The 18,882-nt window shown below is 33.8% G+C and overlaps 2 protein-coding genes and 1 non-coding gene across 5 annotated transcripts in view; 2 read left to right on the plus strand and 1 right to left on the minus strand.

Annotated features, from left to right (window-relative positions):
* The window catches only part of LOC123673968 (circadian locomoter output cycles protein kaput), a 52,884-nt gene extending 38,564 nt beyond the window's left edge, over positions 1-14,320 (minus strand). The window contains exon 1 of one of the 2 annotated variants that reach the window (XM_045608757.1): positions 13,958-14,320. In XM_045608757.1, coding sequence (XP_045464713.1) covers positions 13,958-14,031 — 74 coding nt within the window. In that variant the 5' untranslated portion in view covers positions 14,032-14,320. Of the gene's footprint in view, positions 1-1,510; positions 1,884-13,957 lie in introns of those variants that run through there. The other variant, XM_045608758.1, reaches the window with a different exon arrangement.
* Positions 7,910-7,981, plus strand: Trnaa-ugc. Its single transcript has one exon. It is a non-coding gene; the product is annotated as a tRNA-Ala (tRNA).
* LOC123673969 (phospholipase A2-like) lies at positions 8,856-18,317 on the plus strand. Of its 2 annotated transcripts, none has more exons than XM_045608759.1 (4): positions 8,856-9,028; positions 16,201-16,360; positions 17,850-18,008; positions 18,123-18,317. In XM_045608759.1, the coding sequence occupies exons 1-4, from the start codon at positions 8,890-8,892 to the stop codon at positions 18,199-18,201; spliced, it is 537 nt and encodes a 178-aa protein (XP_045464715.1). In that variant the 5' UTR covers positions 8,856-8,889; the 3' UTR covers positions 18,202-18,317. The 2 variants fall into 2 exon arrangements, with proteins under 2 accessions (XP_045464715.1, XP_045464716.1); XM_045608760.1 differs by lacking the exon at positions 8,856-9,028 and adding an exon at positions 9,543-9,668.
* The last annotated feature ends 565 nt before the right edge of the window (positions 18,318-18,882 follow it).

An 18,882-nucleotide genomic window follows, 5' to 3' on the forward strand; every position in this document is an offset into this window, starting at 1 on the left:
ATTAACGGACAGGGTGATTCAATATTCACGAAAATATAAAAAATTAAAAATTTTCCTAGTCCGGATCTGATTCATTCGATTTCAGAAATATTGAAGGAAGGCGATAGTAAAGGGTGACTAAACTTCAAAATTTGGAATTATTCGGTAGATTAGTTGAAGAGTTATTGAAAACAAAAAATTTCATTCATAAGAGAATGTTAATTGATCACCCTATATGACGATGCCAAGCTAAGATTAAAAATTTTCATCATGAATTAATTCTTTATGGTTGAGAAAACGAAAAAATATACATTATGTTCACGTACCGTGTGAGCCAAATAGAAAAAGTCTGAAATTTTCCTAGGCCGGATCAGATTTATTCGATTTAAGAAATATTGAGGTAAGACGATAGTAAACGGTGACAAAACTACAAAATTTTAAATTATTCGGTCGATTAGTCAAAGAGTTATTGAACTGTAAAATTTCAATTATAAGGTGAACATCACCCTGTATATCCTAATATCTGAAACGAAGGCACTCAAGCGATTGAAATCTCTTAATATAAGTACTCCTGGAAGACCTTCATTCATAGTATCCGTTTATCGTTCTTACCGGGACACCTTGTACTTATATAAATATTTTTTATTTATTTCGAAATTTATATTATCCATTGTATCAATTGTATAATTGTAATCAAGTCATATTTAGAGTATCCCATATGAACAACATCAACTCTCTATTTATCTCTAAAACGATAATTAATTTTTCATTAAATGGGACACTCTATATATGAGTTGAATACAATTATGCAATGGATACAATAACAATTAAATTCCGAAATAAATAAAAAATATTTATATAGGTAAGCTGTCCCATCAAAAAAATTATGATGACGAAAAACGCAACATTTTTGAAACGGATGACATTTTTGAAAAACCGATAATGGGATTTTTTTCTACGAATCTGCGGTTAAAGAACTGAATTGTAGAGTAAAGGATTAATAATTAATAAAACACCAACTCTTGTTTATATCTCTAAAACGGTATCTGATTTTTATTATCTGTTTCGAGTATCGTATAAGCCATAAAAATTACTGAAAAAAAACATTTAAGAATTTTTTGAATATCTCGAACAGAAACCAGATATGGCGTAATATTTAAAACATTTCATTTTTAAGAAACGCTATCTAACTCGAGAACGAATCGAGATATCTATGATCTACTTTCTAATAGCTTATTATTTCGGAAAAAGAGATCGGAGTCCTCGAAGATTTTTTCTCATAGTCTCATAGTTCTTGATATGCTTTCAGCGAGAATCGAATTTGGGACAGCCTGTACTTATTGTTAGACAATAAGGAATCAACGGATCAAGGGTAAACATTGACCTAGCAGAGGTTGTGTCCCAGCAGTTAAACGAAAGAGAATAAAACGTTAAGATAAATTACATAAAGTGTCAAACTAATCGTGGTACGTTACAGAGAGTTTGAGCACAACAGATTTTACATTCCTCCACTCCAATTTCATTATTTTACCTCTCCCCTAATGCATATTGCCATTCGTCATTGGTCATTGTGGGCTGATGGGCATATCTGGCACCACTGGGACGATACTCACTTGAAGCAATTTTCCGAAACGCGGGTCAGACAAGTCATCACTGCACATACTGTAAACAGTAACTGGCGTCAGTTATACTCGGAGCGATGGGTTTTTCGTGCTTGGCAAAAAATCTTGTCTGCGAAAGGAAAAAACTAAAATCCGAACCCATTCCAGTTGAAAAACTGAACCGATACGTAATATCCCGTCCTGGATTAAACGGACGCAGGAGGACCTGTTGCACCGTCGAATGGCGTCGTTTGGCGTCTTTCTGTCAAAGAGCCAATTACTTTCAAGGATTCGCCGTCTATTGAGTCCATTTCAATAAGTGAGAATACCTGTACACCGAACATTTTACCTGTGCTTGGGCGCAGACGCAGGAAGATGTATTCTTTGTTTCCAATCGATGCGGTAATAAAGATGTAAATAGTCAATAATTGGCATTGTCTTGCGGTCTCTACCCAGGCAACGCCAAATTCACTCACGGCGGTGTTATCCACCCCAAATCGAGGGTGTGAATTTCTAAACTGGGTCGGTTATTCGCCGGTAATCTTATTTTCGCCTACTTGGCTCAAGCTTCTTCGCGATAATTAGTCGATATTGGAAACAAGGATGTGTGGTATACACTGTGTCCGTAAAGTATGGAACAAATTCATTTTTAGCTAAACAGACCATTTTAAGAAATAATACTGAAACACGTCGATTTTTTATTTTAATTTACCGTATTTTAATAATAATAATGTTTATATAATATCATAATCTAATATACAGGGTGAATTACTTTCGAGTAATGATGTCACCGTCATTTTTCTTAAATGGAACACCCCCATTCACGCATACCAAAAATATTGTAGTACTAAACTGTCATTGAACATCAATAAATTTCTAAACAAATAATGACATTTCACAAAAAACTAGACTTTCATATTCTGTCTGCTAGACCACAAGTACCAAACATGTTTGGAAACAGCTCATTTTTATTGATCTAAAAATTTAACAAACTACAGGGTGTTACATTCAAACCAATTGCCACTAGGCAATAAGTATTGTTGATAATATTGTTAATTTAACTAATAAAGAATGTTACGCGTTACTTTATGAGCACACGCAAAACTGTTGTATTTTTGCCCACCCTGTACCTATTGGAATCAACATGTGATACATTTTTGGAATCAGCTCCGCTAGAGTAATCGAAAAATTGAGACAAAATGGGGGTGTCCTTTGAAAAAAATGACGGTGACGTCATTACCCGAAAATAATTCACCCTGTATATTAGATTATTATTTTAAAATACGGTAAATTAAAATCAAAAATCGATGTGTTTCAGGATTATTCATAAAAATGGTCTGTTTAGCTAAAAATGAATTTATTCCATACTTTACGGACACAGTGTATGTAGTTCTTCCAATCTTACCTGAACGATTCTATAGAAACGCTTGTCCAGTTTTCATTTGATGCCATACCGCAACCATGGACGCACGCTTTTTAAACCCTAGAATTAAAAATATAATTTATGCGATTGTATTAAATTCTGGTGTCAGTTCTCTTTCAGATAATTTGAGACGTGAATAGCTCTTTTTATCACATCATTAATTCTTCTGTGTTGAAAATTGATTTTTCTATATTCTCGACTTGTATAGACCATGGGCCACCTATATGAATGTGAATATAAGATTTCTTTTTTTTTGTGATTTTACCTACCAGTTAAAAAATTCAATTATTTGCCTTTTTAAATTTCAGCATTTTCCAGAAAATAAAAAAAACTGAAAAATCAAAAAAAAATATTTTTTCTCCGATTGACAGCAAATATTAATTTTGCAGACACATATCAATCAGCGAATTATTACTTTTCCTGCCTAGGCAGCAAAATGATTATTCTCAATGGGAATAAAATATTCGACATTTTTTGACAATCAATTATTTTTTGCCACCTCCCTTATTTTTGGAGGAGTAAGTACTTACTTCTATGTCGCTATCACTGTCCATAATATAAATATACCCGATATTTTTCCAAAAAGCTGTCAGATATTTCATCAGTTGTCAAACTATACAGTAACCAACCATTGCAACGATTGCTGATTTCTGTCAAACTTCGTTTCAATTTATCACTACAGGAAAAATAAAAAGATTGTGGAAATTGTAATAATTTGCAAATACAATATCCTACATTTATCATTATAAACAATCGAAGGAAAAATTATATGTTCAACTCGGCAGTAAGTAGATTGACTGCCTTGGCTGAATTCCTAGCCTCGCTACGCTCGCTATACATATACTATCAGCCGCGGCAGTCAATCTACTTCTCTTCTATAGTAAAACAAATAACTATTGTTCAATTTTAAACTACGAGGGGTACATTAATTACCATATTTTTTATGTACATATTTAGTTTTCAAGGTGTTAATAAAAAAATTTTCCATAAAAAACTCAACTAACAGCATATGATTTTATAGTAATTTTATTGTGATCAATATCCAATTATGCAGGGCCCCCGCAACCGCGCGTGCACCGCAAAAAGGGCGCCAAAACCTCTTATAGACCGCATGAAGAACCGATAGACCAAAGGTTTTCGAAAAAGATTCTTTCAAATTTTTCAAAAATTTTTTTTTCCAAACTTCTTTCTTGCAATTTATACAAGTTTCCGAACGTCGCAATCGGCATGAAATAGCCAGATATTGGTTTACAAAAACGCATACTCGATGCTAATCCTAGGGCATTTTTTGCGCTATGTGCTGCACACAGCTTAAATTTAACTGAAAATGATGCTGCTAAAGTTTCAAATAAAACAGTGGACTCTTTTGATATTGTAAAAGAACTTTATATATTTTCTCTTCATCCACAAAAAGATTGGAATGTTACAAAAAAGTATGATCCTCAGTTACGTCTAAAACCCCTAAGTGATACTAGATGGTCAAGTAGAATTGATGCTAAAATTTCATTTTATTCAAATATGTGATAGCCTTTTAGAAATAGCAGAAAATGATACTTTTAACATAAAAACTAGACATAAAGCAAGTTCTCTTTTATTAACTATTCATTCTTTTAAATTTATTTGAAGTATCATAATTTCTTATGATGTTTCATTCCAGATTAATATTGTAAGCAACATGATGCAAAGTGTAGCGATTGACATCAAAGTATGCCAAAACCATTTGAAGAATTCAGTTGATCATTTCAAAAATTATAGGGATGATAATGTTCTCGAGGAAAAACTTGTGAGAGCTGGAAAACTAGCGGCTGTTCTCGAGATAGATCAAGGTTTTTCTCCATTATATGCTATAAGACGAAAGTATAAACCAAAATTGTTGGATTATGAACAGACGGAAGATCCAAAAATCGCTTTTAAAATAAATTTCTTTTAGAAAATAATTGATCAAACACTAAGTTCCTTAAATAGTAGATAACGTTAACGTTTTTTGTTTTATTTGTGATATTCTTAAATTAAATGACAAATATCTATTGAAATGTTGTCACGCTCTTCAACAAAAGCTAACTGACGACAGGAAAAAAATAGACTGACGTGAAAGAAAATGATTTATTCAACGAGATAAAAGCCCTAAGATTGTTTTCATTATCTGAAGAGAAAATCCTCTTGAAATTCTACAATATATTTTTGAAAATAATCTAACTTCTTCTCTACCGAATCTTAGTATTGCCTCAAGAATCCTTCTCACTTTACCTGTGTCCTGTGTCTGTTGCTTCTGGTGAGAGATCATTCACTGAATTAAAAATTTTTAAAAACTATTTGAAGTCTACCAAAGATTTTCTGGATTGGCAATCTTAGATGTAGAGCAAGAGATACTCGATAAAATTGATTGATTGATAATATAAAAGAATTTGCAGCCAAATCTAGAAAAACATCCATTCAATTTCTGGATTGATCCTAATTAAATGTTTATGCCTTTATGAATAATTTATAGAAGAATACAGCTTAAGTTTTGAAACACATTTGAAATGTATTATGTTACAAATAACACCATAAAGTTCTTAAGGCAATGAAGGTTGCTGATAGATTTTCAACCATTCTACACTAAATTCTCAACAAAACTTCCGATTATACAGTAGTCCTTTTCTCCACCTCCCTCCTTTAAGGGGCGCCAAAATATGTTCCGCACGCGGGCGTTGATTTCCCTTGCGGGGGCCCTGCAATTATGCAATCATTTTCTTCATCCTCGTTTATTATGTCATCTAAGTTCAGTATCTCTGGTTCATCTTCATCTCCGAATTCATCCAGTGTTAAATCCAGAGGGTTCCCGGGGAGGGGGAGGAGGAGGTGGTTGTTAATACCCCCGGAACATTACCGATCCCCCCTCCTGAGCACGATCGATACCCCTCCGAAGAAAAAACTATTTCCCAAAATCAAAACAAATTTTTGACAACCCCCTAGATATTCAAATTCTAATGACGTTTTGCATGGGGGCAGTAGACTTAAATCCACACCTTGATTGTTTGGCAGAGAAAATTCAGTTGTGTGAGGATACTCCTCATTACTGTTCAAGCAACCGACGAATTCCTTTTTGCCGGTCGATAACGAGTCTGTAATTGTCGCTGATGATTGTAATGATGTTAGGATAGGTACAAACTTTGCGAATTTTTTCAATTTAGATTTCACAGACAACCGTTCCATGACGAACAAAGAAACTGTGAATATGTACCAGATAAAGAGTTCCTTCCAGTTAGCTAAGTTAGCAATTTTTGTGAAGTAGATAAACAGGTTGTAAGTTGGTAAATTCAGTTAGTGTTTTCGAAATATAAGGCTATGATGATTATAAATAAAATAAATAAATTGTATAAAAAAAATTCCGAAACGTAATTCCGTTTAGTTTAATTTATTAATTTTTTTTACCGTTTACACGATTTTTACAGTTTTGGATATTTTGAATTTTTTTGGTTGGTCATTGATATTTTGCCTTTTTGGAATTGTATTTTGAGATAATAATCGTATATTCCATAAAGGTATATCATATTCTGAAATTCAATTTTCCTTTTCTGAAATACAATTTGCCTTTTCTGAAATTGCATTCACTATTTTGAATTTCAACTTTGATTTTCTGAATTCCAACTTCCTGATCTGAATTTCAATTTCGTTTTTCTGAAATTAAATTAGTTATTCTGAAATCCAATTTTTTTTACAATTATACTCATCTATACTCAAATACATGTTCCCTTTTCTGAAATTGAACTTCAATTTCCTGAACCATAATTGAAAATTGTGTAGTATTGAAATTGATCAGAAAATGTTGTGGAAATTTTGGTGGTTAATCTCACGTAGTGCTTTTCATATTTTCATATTGGCGTATCATCACCAACTTTGAAAGTAACCAGAGAAATAGATTTGATCGTTAAATATTCATTTTGTGTTTTTTAACATGCGTCACAAAATTTAGCCAAACATCATCATCGAAATCATTAAAAACCGCTCTCATTTTCCTACCCTCCACTATATACTTATTAGCGTTTGAAACTTTCAGCCCCTTTCAGTATATGGCTCAGAACTTTTCGATGGATTGATATTGAGACAATTCTAGCACAAGTGCACAATTCAGGACATTTTAAAATTGCCAGTCATCTTTCATTTCTAACTCAAAAGCAATATTTTTCGAGTATATCAAAGCAGTACAAAAATCTAACTTAATCCTTAACTTTATAGTTAAGGATTAAGTTAGATTTTTGACACCTTGAGATCTTATGATCTCAAGGTGTCACAAATCGTCAGTATTTGATTGAATTTTACCCAAATCAATTTTAAAGATGAACACAACTGCCGCCAATAAGAGTGATCAAATTTCCACGCGATAACACATGTTCTATTTCGGGCAATGAAAGTGACCAAATCGACACATACTTTTCCATATAACGATCAACTAGCATACTTGGATATATTCGAAAAGACTGGTGAGACAATGAATTCCCTGCTGACCTTGCTGCCTACTAAATTTCTGGTAACTTGGAAAACTATTGAATATTAGAAATATTCTGGCCTTTTCGAGTGAGTTCGGATTTAATTCATCCAAATAAAAAAAAAATCAGTTACACACGAAATAAAACCGAGTAAAACTCATTTTATCAATCCAGCTACGAATCGCACTGTTCTATGCAAATCATTAAAAAAATAATCAACAAGTGCCAATGAAAGTAACCAAATCGAAATGTGGTGGAACGTAGACAATATTAGCCAATAGAAACAACCAAATTAACATTCTCCAAAGACTTAATCTATGGGTGAGCCGTGAGCCATTGCCCACTGGTATCATGTCAAAGTATTTTTTGAGCAGAAGAAACAAAAGTAGTTTTCTCTACAGATTCAGATATATATAAAATCACAAGAATATTATCTAGGGGATGTAGCTCAGTGGTAGAGCGTTCGCTTTGCATGTGAAAGGCCCCGGGTTCGATCCCCGGCATCTCCAATGAAATTTTTATTGACTAATATCAAATTACGTTGATTCGAATATTATAGAAAACTCTATTGAATATATTTTAAGAAATCAAGAAATATTTATACCCCATTTATTGACGGAATTACATTTTATTTTCAACGGCTAATTATTAACACTAAGGGCCAGTTGCACCATTTGCCTAAACATTGATTAAAAATTTAAACGTTGATTACTCTATGATTTCTTAAGAGAAATCAGAAATTAATCGACGTTTAAATTTTAATCAATGTTTAGGCAAATGGTGCAAATGACCCTATGTAGTTCACAAAGTATTGAGTAATCAGATTTAGAAATAACAATCTAGCGAGTATCACTGAGCAGGAATTCAATCCCAAATTCTGTGTCTAGTGAGGTGATCTCAGAATCCCTTTGGGCCATTTTTGAGAGAATTAATTTGGTGAAAACCGAAACCTCATAGGTTCAACAGTTTTCAAGCTATTAGAGAAAATTGGAAAATGGCATGAAATGAAATTCATTTTTTTCTATTTCATAGGGATTCTGAGATACCCTCACTGGACAACAAGTTTGGAACACCCGATATGTGTTCGTATCATAAATATTGTGTCGACGAGTAATTTTTCCCTTTTTCCTATTTCCATTAAAGGTCACAACCACAAAGTAATAAACATAGATGTTTATAACTCTGAGGTCACAACTTAAAATAATCTTGAAAATGACAGTTTTGATTAGGTGGGATAAATATTATATAAGTAGGTACATTGAAATAGAGAATTCCCACTTGACCGCGCAAAAATGTGGAATGCTGATAAAACCGCAGAGAAAATTTTCAAAATGGCAAGTATTTATGTGATCATAAATTTTTTCCATATAAATAAACGTGAATGGGTTACTTGACAATACTGTCCGGTATTATCAAAATGATTTTAGTTGTATTTATACTTTTTGCTCAACTGGTCGCAAAAAGTTGTGAATCTGATATCATCTTCAAAAGAAAGGTTGAGAATACTGGCGATGAAGACAAATCTAGAGAAGGGAGGATAAACATTATTTTTCCAGGTAAATTATCAGACAAAATCGAAGTAATAGACTTATTTTTCACAGTGACATGATAATTATTATGATTAACGATCAAAAACGGACAGTTATGAACAAGTCTATAGGGAGAAAACCAAGAATTGGTCATGCAAATAGCACTGAAGATATTGTATCTATAGGTTTTCTTTTGCTTCTCAATCAGCCAGAGCTAGAGGAAGCTTTGTACTCACTTTGAGGGTCATCCTTAACAATTTTGATTTCGTGTCTGTCTATCCGTGTGTTCCCAAATCTTCGTAACGGCCTTAACTTTTACAATTTATGTCTGATTAAATTAGTTACAGTCATTCAGGCCGTAGATTGACCTCTACTGAATTCAGATTTTTTCAGATTAAACATGCGCAAGCATGAAATCCCCAATATTTTCACCATATCTCGTTCTACTAGTTGGATGTTAATGAATATTGCTATGGATATTTACCTACTCGTTAGTAGGTATTTAACTAAGTGGTTCAGCTCCTTCGAATATAGGTACGGTGTGCGTTGTGAATATGTAAATTATAACTTCTCGTGAGAGAATAGTGTTGAGTTAGGCCCTAAATGACGTATGTAGTGTTGACCTTTCCAAATACAAGGACCAGGAAGCATAGTGCTACAAACTTTGGTAAAGTTTTCATTTGTCGCTAAGTTGTGATAACTCTAGACTACTACTACTACTAGAGTTTACTAGAGTCTAGAAGACTGGAGTTTGTACGTGATTTAGTTTGGTTAAAATGTTCTCTCTTGTGAATTTATTTCAAGTGAGTGACATATTTAATCGAAAAAGACTGGATTCTTGGAAAAAAATCATAGAGTTTGTACCACGATTAAGAATATCTAACCAATAATACTCAACAAAACTGTTAATAATAATAATAATAATAAACTTAATTTAGCACTCGGCTATTGAAAACAATACAAACAAACAACTATTGCCGTATTCCTCTGAAAAGACTACAGATTTTCAATTAATTTCACTCTTAAAAACTTGAAACCTATGCATAAGAATAAAGGGTCTTCTATTTAAAAAAAAAACACTAACTTTCCTTTATAGATCTTTTATGGGTTTTCCAAAAAAACTTTCATTTTGATATTGAAAAAAAATTGGTGTTTTTCATGAGAAACCAATGGATTTTTATTTCATTGTTAAGAGGAAGGTATGTCCTTAACCACGAAAAAAGATATCAGCCAAATGGCCGCGGTTGCAGCACCATATCTTTTTCATGAAAATTTCCATGACCAATTGCCTCATTTTCGATTGTATGTCCTCGATAACTTCACGAATTCCATTTTTAAGGTAGTGAATCGATTATGGAGCATTGGTATAGACCTTATCTGTCCAGTGGCCTCAAAGAAAGAAGTCTAAAAGTGTTATATCACAAGAGGTCGGTGGCCAATTGTGATTTTTTCTTGCTAAATTGCGATTGTTTCGTCACTTATGTGATACGTAGTTCACAACAATACCTTCCGATTCAGGCCATAAAAAAAACATTAATCATAGCTAATTCCCGATCGACAAACCTGGGTTTGTCACACAGGCCACAACATCAATATTCTCAATATTGTTCTTGAGCGACACACATGGTTTCGATTCTTTACATCACTAACATTTACTTGTGCCAACAGTTCAAATTTGTCCACCAGTTTCACTATTGCCGATCGATCTGCTTTAGTTTTTCGAACTTTGACTGTGAACTTTTCACTATTTATTTAGTGAATTTCAACAATTTCATAACCTTGTTGAAGCATGTATCGTTCCATCTTCAGTAAAACCGTAGTTTTCAATTGTCAAATGTCAAAAACGACAGTTTCAAAAGTGACTGCTGTCCAGATAGCGGGCTATTCAAAATGAAACATGTTTTTGGAAAAGCTTCTACCTAATATTTGAGTGATTAGATGCATTCTTTATTTTCAAATATAGTTTTTTCAGCCTCAGATTCGTAGAAAAACCTCAATTTAATGGTTTTTCGAAAATGTCATCTACTTCGTATTTATAGTGTTTCGATTAGAGGGAAGAATGCTTCCACTACATAAAAAGTGAAAACCAAGAGATCACATTTGTACAGGGTGAGCAAATAAGCGAGGTAAGCGGCTATATCTCAGGAACCACTCATCGTAGAGACTTGCGGTAAAAAATTTTACCACTAAAGTAAACCAAAGAAAACACTGGAAATTGTTTTGAGGTTCATACCTCCACCGCTAGGGGGCGTAATAGTTATCGTCAAGTAGAAAAATGCATTTTACTCGAAAAATTTTCATATTAAGTTGGAAAAAAAATATCATCACTGTGAACCTTGGAAAATTCTCTATCTGTTTGAATTGTCACTTTCGATTTTGCGACATCGAATAAGGGTGGGGGAAAGATAGAAATCTGACTGATTGAAATGTCTGTAACTTCAGTTTGGCTCAACATTTTTGAGCAAATTAGATCTTATTTGAGAGACAACATCTTGTTGATCAAGGAAAAAATATACTCATGATGAATTTGATTCAGCTGCTTCCGATAGGGAGCGCTAAGTCAGAAGTTCATTGTTTTGTTCATTTTTCTCTGAAATTTCAAATGTAATGATAGGATTTTCTTAACAGAAACAAAAATTTCATTGAATTTGCATGAAAAAACCTAAAGGTCGCAAAGCGATAATTTCAGGCGTTCTGAAGTGATGGCCGAAAGAAGATATTCTTCAACTGATGCACTGCGAAAAACCAAATTGAGTCTTCAAGTTCTAACAGAAACATAAATCCCATCCAATTTGTATGAAAAAACCAAAAGGTCGCAAAGCGATAGCTTCAGGGGTTCTGGAGTTATGGACGAAAAAAGATATTCTTCAACTGATGCACTGAAAAACTAAATTGTGTCTTCTTTCGGCCATAACTCCAGAACGCCTGAAGCTATCGCTTTGCGACCTTTTGGTTTTTTCATACAGATTTGATGGGATTTCTGTTTCTGTCAGAACCTAAAGACACAATTTGGTTTTTCGCAATGTATCAGTTGAAGAATATCTTCTTTCGGCCATAACTTCAGAACGCCTGAAATGATCGCATTGCGACCTTCAGGTTTTTTCATGCAAATTCAATGAAATTTTTGTTTCTGTTAAGAAAATCCTATCATTACATTTGAAATTTCAGAGAAAAATGAACAAAACAATGAACTTCTGACTTAGCGCCCCCTTTCGGAAGCAGCTGAATCAAATTCATCATGTTTGTTTGGATTCCGAACACTGACAGGAGAACTAAAATGGCGGTGTGTGACGTCATCACTATAGAGCGTATTCCGTTAGGAAACGCCTCAACATTTCGTTCCCTGGTTTACGCACCTCATACGCCCTCTGCGTACATGCAAAAATATGTATCGGGTGTCCCTAATTCGTTCTTTAGCGCGGGGATCTCAGAATCTCTTCTAGAAAAAATAAATGGCACAAAAATTTTCATTTACTGCATATGATACAAATCACTTATTAGGCCAATTGAAAAGTCCCCGGTCTGATGCACAGACAGCGGTGCTAAAATTTGACAGCAATCCTACCATTAGTTTGTGAGATATTGCGTTGAGTGTTGCTACTTTTGATATTTGAAGAAAGATGAAAAAAAAGAATTTCGTGTGCTAACAAAATATTGCTTTTTGAAGGGAAAAAAATACAGATGAAGCAAAATCTTGGCTTGATGAAGAGTTTCCTGGGTCTGCACCAGGAAAATCAACCATCATTTATTGGTGTGCTAAGTTTATACGTAATGAAATGAGCACCGAAGACGGCGAACGCAGTGGACGCCCAAAAGAGGCTTTCACCGACGAAAAAATCAAAAAAGTTCACAAATTAATTTTAAATGACCCTGAAGTGGAGTTGATCGAGATAGCAGACATTGTGAAGATATCATCTGAACGTGTACATCATATCATTCACGAATATTTGTGAATGAGAAAGTTGTGTGCAAAATGGGTGCCGCGCGAGCTCACAATCGATCAAAAGCAACGTGTTAATGATTCTGAACAGTGTTTGAAGCTGTTTAAGTGCAATAAACCTGAAATTTTTCGTCGATAGGTGAAAATGGATGAAACATAGCTCAATCATTTCACTCCGGAGTCCAGTCGACAGTCAGCTGAGTGGACTGCACACGATGAACCGAATCAAAAAGCGAGGGAAAATACAACTGTCAGCTGGAAAGGTGATGGCATCAGTATTCTGGAATGAGCTCAAGGTTTAATATTCATTGATTACCTCCAAAAAGGCCAGACCATCAACAGCGATTATTATATAGCGTTATTGGATCGTTTAAAGAATGAAATCTTTAAAAAACGGCCCCATTTGAAGGAAAAAAGGTGCTATTTCATCAAGATAATCCGCCGTGTCCCAAATCAATGAAAACAATGGCAAAATTGCATGAATTGGGGTTCGAATTGCTTCTGCATCCACCGTATTCGCCAGATCTGGCCCCCAGCGACATTTTTCTGTTCTCAGACCTCAAAATAATGCTCGCTGGAATAAATTTAGCGCTAATGAAGAAGTGATCGCAGCAACTGAAGCCTATTTTGAAGAAAAAAAAAGTTGAAAGAACGCTATAATCGCTGTATCGCCCTCGAAGGCAACTATGTCGAATAACAAAATCGAATGTGTTTTACTATGGTAGACCGGGGACTTTTCAATTGGCCTGTTAGTAACGAACCAAGAACCAATATTTTTAACTACATATTCCCCTCAAAACATTTCAACAAATCATATTAACGAATATGATACAAATCTACGCCCGTTTGCACGGCCTTTTTTTTGAGACAGTCATCTAACAATTAAATTAATTAAACTAATTAAACCCACAGCTTAGGGTGCCATATCAATTCATTGGCTTTGAATTGAATAACTCAATAAATAAATAAAAAATGAACTCAAGTTTCATTACTGTAGGCTTTGTTATCCTACCTACCTTCTGAAGAAGTCCATTTGCGACATCTCCTCATAGTAATTTGGCCTGATGAATGTTCGTCTTGGATAATCCATCTTAACAAAATCAAGGACCTCTAAATATCCTTCAAAGAAACACTTCGTTAGAACCTGAGCAAAAGTTCCATTTAAGGGTCGAAAATAGGTCAGTTAGCTGAGGCTGGTTTAATGGGTGCTTTAAGAGTCTCTTAAAGTCGGTGCAACACATTTTGACCACTAAATGTGACGTTTTAAACCTTCGAAAACTTTCTGGATGATTGTCAAATAGTATATTCTAAAACAAGTTGCAGAATGGGCTCCTATTCCAACACGAATGCGAAATTCGAAAACGAGCGACGAAGGAGCGAGTTTTGGAACGCATGAGTGTTGGAATTGCCTTCTGCAACGAGTATTAGACGATATTTTCTCTATTTCAGTCAAGTTTTGCGAAATATTGTCGAAATTCAATGAAAAATTCAGTGACTTTTGTATTGTATCTTTGGCAGTTGGTGTGACTGTTACGAAAATTGACAGATTATGGAATTTGAATATGAATTGTATGTTTCGAATTTAGACATAATTTACAATTACACATTAAATTCGTGAATTATGTCTGACGAAATCGATTGCACACTACCAAAATTATGAGAATTTGCGAATATGTAGCAAATCATTTCTCTATATCCCCAAATTATATAATATTGACAATTATTGACGTTTGTTGATATTTGATAGGATTGGAAGTCAGCATAGACAACCACAAAACGAAAAATATATCTGAAAACGATGCTGTAATGAGTTCATTACATCACTGTTTTTTAGAACTGTAATGAACTCATTACGATACAGAAATAGAGAAAAGATTTTATTTATTCAAATTAAAAGTTAATATTTGAACAATAAATTGAGCGAAATTTTTTTCCGGAAATAGGCCTTTAAAGGTACCCCTTGTCCTTGTGCTTGCCAAATTATTTATTTAGTATTTGGCAATAACTCAAGATCAGGGCCGGCGCGAGTAATTTTGGCGCCTGAAGCAAAGAGTATTGCAGCAGCTTGCATCCCTGCTGAAAAAGCATCAATGACAATATGACCTCCCTCATTATTTATTATCAATACTTACCAGCAATTAACTACAATTGAGTCAGTTTATGACCAAATTAAGTGGAATATTTATGGATGCCAATTTTTTTACTGCATAAATTATTAGTCTGAATTCTAAAGAAATATTGGCAAAGCATAACAATCTGATAACAATAATTTATTCATATTCCTGAACTAGTTGTTATGAAAGGAAAAATTATCTTGTTGTCGATAAGAAAAGTATAAAAGAAAAACAATCATTAAAAAACTAGGTTGATAATATTTTTTTGTTTTCGATACATGGATTACGACGTATATTCCACTTCCTGTCTCATTAACAACAAAACGCCAGTGGTATATTTGCCTTAGGTACAAAGCAATATCTGAGTAACACATAGCGTGAGATGCCATCTATTGAGCGGATAACAAAATTGTAGTTACCACTAATTAGCTTCCAGATAATATAAATTTTCCGAGGAATTTAGATTTTAACTTCATTATATTAATAAATACCTATGTTCTATATCTTAGTAAGTGAGGTTTGGAATTCATTTTTCACTTCTATGTGAAATTCAGTGTAAGTCAGGTTTTTGTTTTCTCAACAGATATTTTAAAATTTCGTGAAATTAAATAATATGTAATTAAGAAGATATATGTTCAAAGAAAACTCTTTGTTCATGAATAAAATAAAAACAAAGTGATTTCTACTACTCTTTGTTCGTTTTGTTCTGAACATATAAGTTTACATAGGTTTTATTCTGCTTAATTTTAAGTGAAATTCCAATGATCACGGTTCCTTATTAATTCAAGCGATGCGTGTATTTTTCAAATTATATTGCATTTTTTTTATTCGTGAAAATGAACTCCCTGTGAGGATTTTTGCACTCCTCTGTTGCCAAAAATCTTTATTTTTTTCCAATCATATTTTTATCTGTTATTCTGAATAGTACTTATGTAACCTATAATATATAATTCTAACCCAACATGGAAATAACAGATTCAAAATTTTCTTCTGAAAATTAATATAGAATAAATGAACAAAGTATGCACCTAACGCTTCAAAATTTTTTTAAATATTTTTCATCTATTCTCATCCCCTAATTCGATTTTCGAACTACTTATTTATTGTATTCCTTTTGATTGATTTGACATTAAATCCAATTGAAGGAACGAAATGGTGTGGAAAAGGAGATATAGCTAGAGGTGAAGAAGATCTTGGGTTGTTCAAGAAAACCGACGCATGTTGTCGGACGCACGATAACTGTCCAGATTTTATGAATGGGCACCAGACAGTGCATAATTTAACAAATCCAAATTTTTTCACTCGGTAAGAATGCTTTTCTTTAATTTATATATAAATAATATTTATAATTGGCTAATCATCTGTATCTTGGCCACATTATTGTGTATGTACATAATATATGGCCAAGATACGGATGATAAGCATTGCATAAAGACATATAGTAGATACGTATTTGCCTTAACTTTCGGCTTTCGAATCTAACAAAGGTGGGAGAGGCTTTATGATCACATTTAGGATAAAACCAATTTTTACTTTCCTATTTAAAAATTTAAGCTCGAAAAATTCTTTTTAGATCGTCCTGAAAAACTTTTAATTGACGTTTCTGTATGTCCGCAAATCCTTGTAACAGCCTCAACTTCTTCGAAATTCGGTAAATGTATAGTTATCGCACTCCACGCCAAAATTGTGTTAAATGGAACTTACGTATTTTGGTCTCCCGAACAAAAACTTCCAATGAAAATTTTTGTAGTCTCGACTAGTTTCGGAGAAATGGCCCCCAAAGTCAGGAGAACGGGGTTTTTCACGTATCTTTTTCTCTATCAAATTTAGCACAAATTTCTTCTTTCTTTTCATCAACACAATATTAGGCAAAAGTCCCCGGTCTCGTGCACAGATGGCGGTGCTATTATTAAACCCATATGATTGTTAGTCTCAAAAAGAGCCGTCACCGAAGAAAAAATCAAAAAAGTTCACAAAATAATTTTGGATGGTCCTGAAGTGGAGTTGGTCGAAATAGCAGACATTGTGAAGATATCATCTGAACGTGTACATCATATTATTCACAAATATTTGTACATGAGAAAGCTGTGTGCAAAATGGGTCCCGCGCGAGATCACAATCGATCAAAAGCAACAACGTATTAATGATTCTGAGCAGTGTTTGAAGCTGTTTGAGTGCAATTAACCTGAATTTTTGCGTCGATATGTGACAATGGATGAAACATGGCTCAATCATTTCAATCCGGAGTCCAATCGACAGTCAGCTGAGTGGACTCCAAACGATGAACCGAATCCAAAGGGCGGAAAAACACAACGGTCAGCTGGCAAGGTTATGGCATCAGTATTCTGGGATGCGCAAGGTATATTCATTGATTACCTCCAAAAGGACCAGACCATCAACATCGATTATTATATAAGTAGCGTTATTGGATCGTTTGAAGGATGAAATCGTTAAAAAACAGCTGATTTGAAGAAAAAAAGGTGCTGTTTCATCAAGAAAATGCGCCGTGTCACAAATCAATGGAAACAATGGCAAAATTGCATGAATTGGGCTTCGACTTGGCCAATTTTTTTTTCCTTTAAACCGTGCGTTGTCACAAATTTTCCAATTACTCTGAATGCTAGACACTTATTTTCAACGTTTTGATTGTCTCTTTGTTAATTGCTGAATCACAAATCAGTTTTTCTGATTTTTTTCACTATTTGACACGTGGAGTCGTGTCATTATCGATTATTTACCGAATACTACTTTGTCAATGAATATTTCGTCTCATCGGAAGTAAATTTGATTTTAGTTTGTCCTGCGACTGCGATATGAAATTCTACAATTGCTTGAAAGATGCTGGTGGTCCAGTATCTCGAGATATCGGAGTGCTTTATTTCAACTTGCTGAATACACAATGCTATAAAGAAGATTTCCCTATAAAAGGATGCAGAAAACATTCATATTTTCCGTGAGTATTAAATATTATGAATTACGAAATGTCAAAATTAGATTCTATAATTGTAAACTTCTTTTCAAAATTCGATTGATCAAATCTATATAAAAATTTCTCATTTTTTTTCAGACGAAAGAAATGCCTGGATTATGTACTAGATGGGAGTAAAGAAAAGGTGTACCAATTCTTTGATTTGCCGAGATATTGAAGTGACAATGATAACATTTAGAGAATGTATTCCAATAATAACAAACAATTTGATGAAAAATATTTCAATTTGACGATATGCTCAAATTATAATCGACTTTCAGCATTAAAAGAAAACCTCTTATTAAATCCCATTCATTCACAATAAATAATTTCTGGTTCACTCACATGAATATTAAAATGGTAAAATTAATTCAAAATTGATTAGGGGTTGTCCATTAATCACGTGAGGCTTGAAAGGGGGGGGAGGGGTTTGATAAAAATCACGAAAATATCACAAGGGGGAGGGGCGGTGTAGTAAAATATCACGTGTATTTATTTTTTCGTCAAACGCGCGATTTTTAAACAAATATTAAGCGGCACGGCGCGGCGTGTAGTGACCTTGACTACATTAAATATATTCATGTACTAGTACAATACATGTTTTTCCTATGATTACACTTTACGTTTATTATTATTGTTATGGCAATCAAAAAAAACTTGCAACCTGGTGTAGACATTTTTATTATGGTCCTTAATTTCAGAAGAAAGATTATAGTTTATACCTGTATTTAAATTGAGTTAATATTCAGAAAATTTTAAGATTCGTTGTAGGTACTAAAAATACACGTGATGTTGAGAAGGGGGAGGGGGGGTGGTCTTAAACCTCACTACGTATCACCAATGGGGGAGGGGGGTTTAA

This window comes from Harmonia axyridis, chromosome 2, assembly GCF_914767665.1.
Source record: "Harmonia axyridis chromosome 2, icHarAxyr1.1, whole genome shotgun sequence".
Classification (NCBI taxonomy): domain Eukaryota; kingdom Metazoa; phylum Arthropoda; class Insecta; order Coleoptera; family Coccinellidae; genus Harmonia; species Harmonia axyridis.

What these genes read in the sequence shown, in the direction of transcription:
- LOC123673969 (XM_045608759.1), top strand. Translation starts at nt 8,890, where the DNA reads ATGATTTTAGTTGTATTTATACTTTTTGCTCAACTGGTCGCAAAAAGT. An exon ending in GATAAACATTATTTTTCCAG is followed by an intron (nt 9,029 to 16,200) that starts GTAAATTATCAG and finishes ATCCAATTGAAG; the next exon opens with GAACGAAATGGTGTGGAAAA. An exon ending in AGAAAACATTCATATTTTCC is followed by an intron (nt 18,009 to 18,122) that starts GTGAGTATTAAA and finishes ATTTTTTTTCAG; the next exon opens with ACGAAAGAAATGCCTGGATT.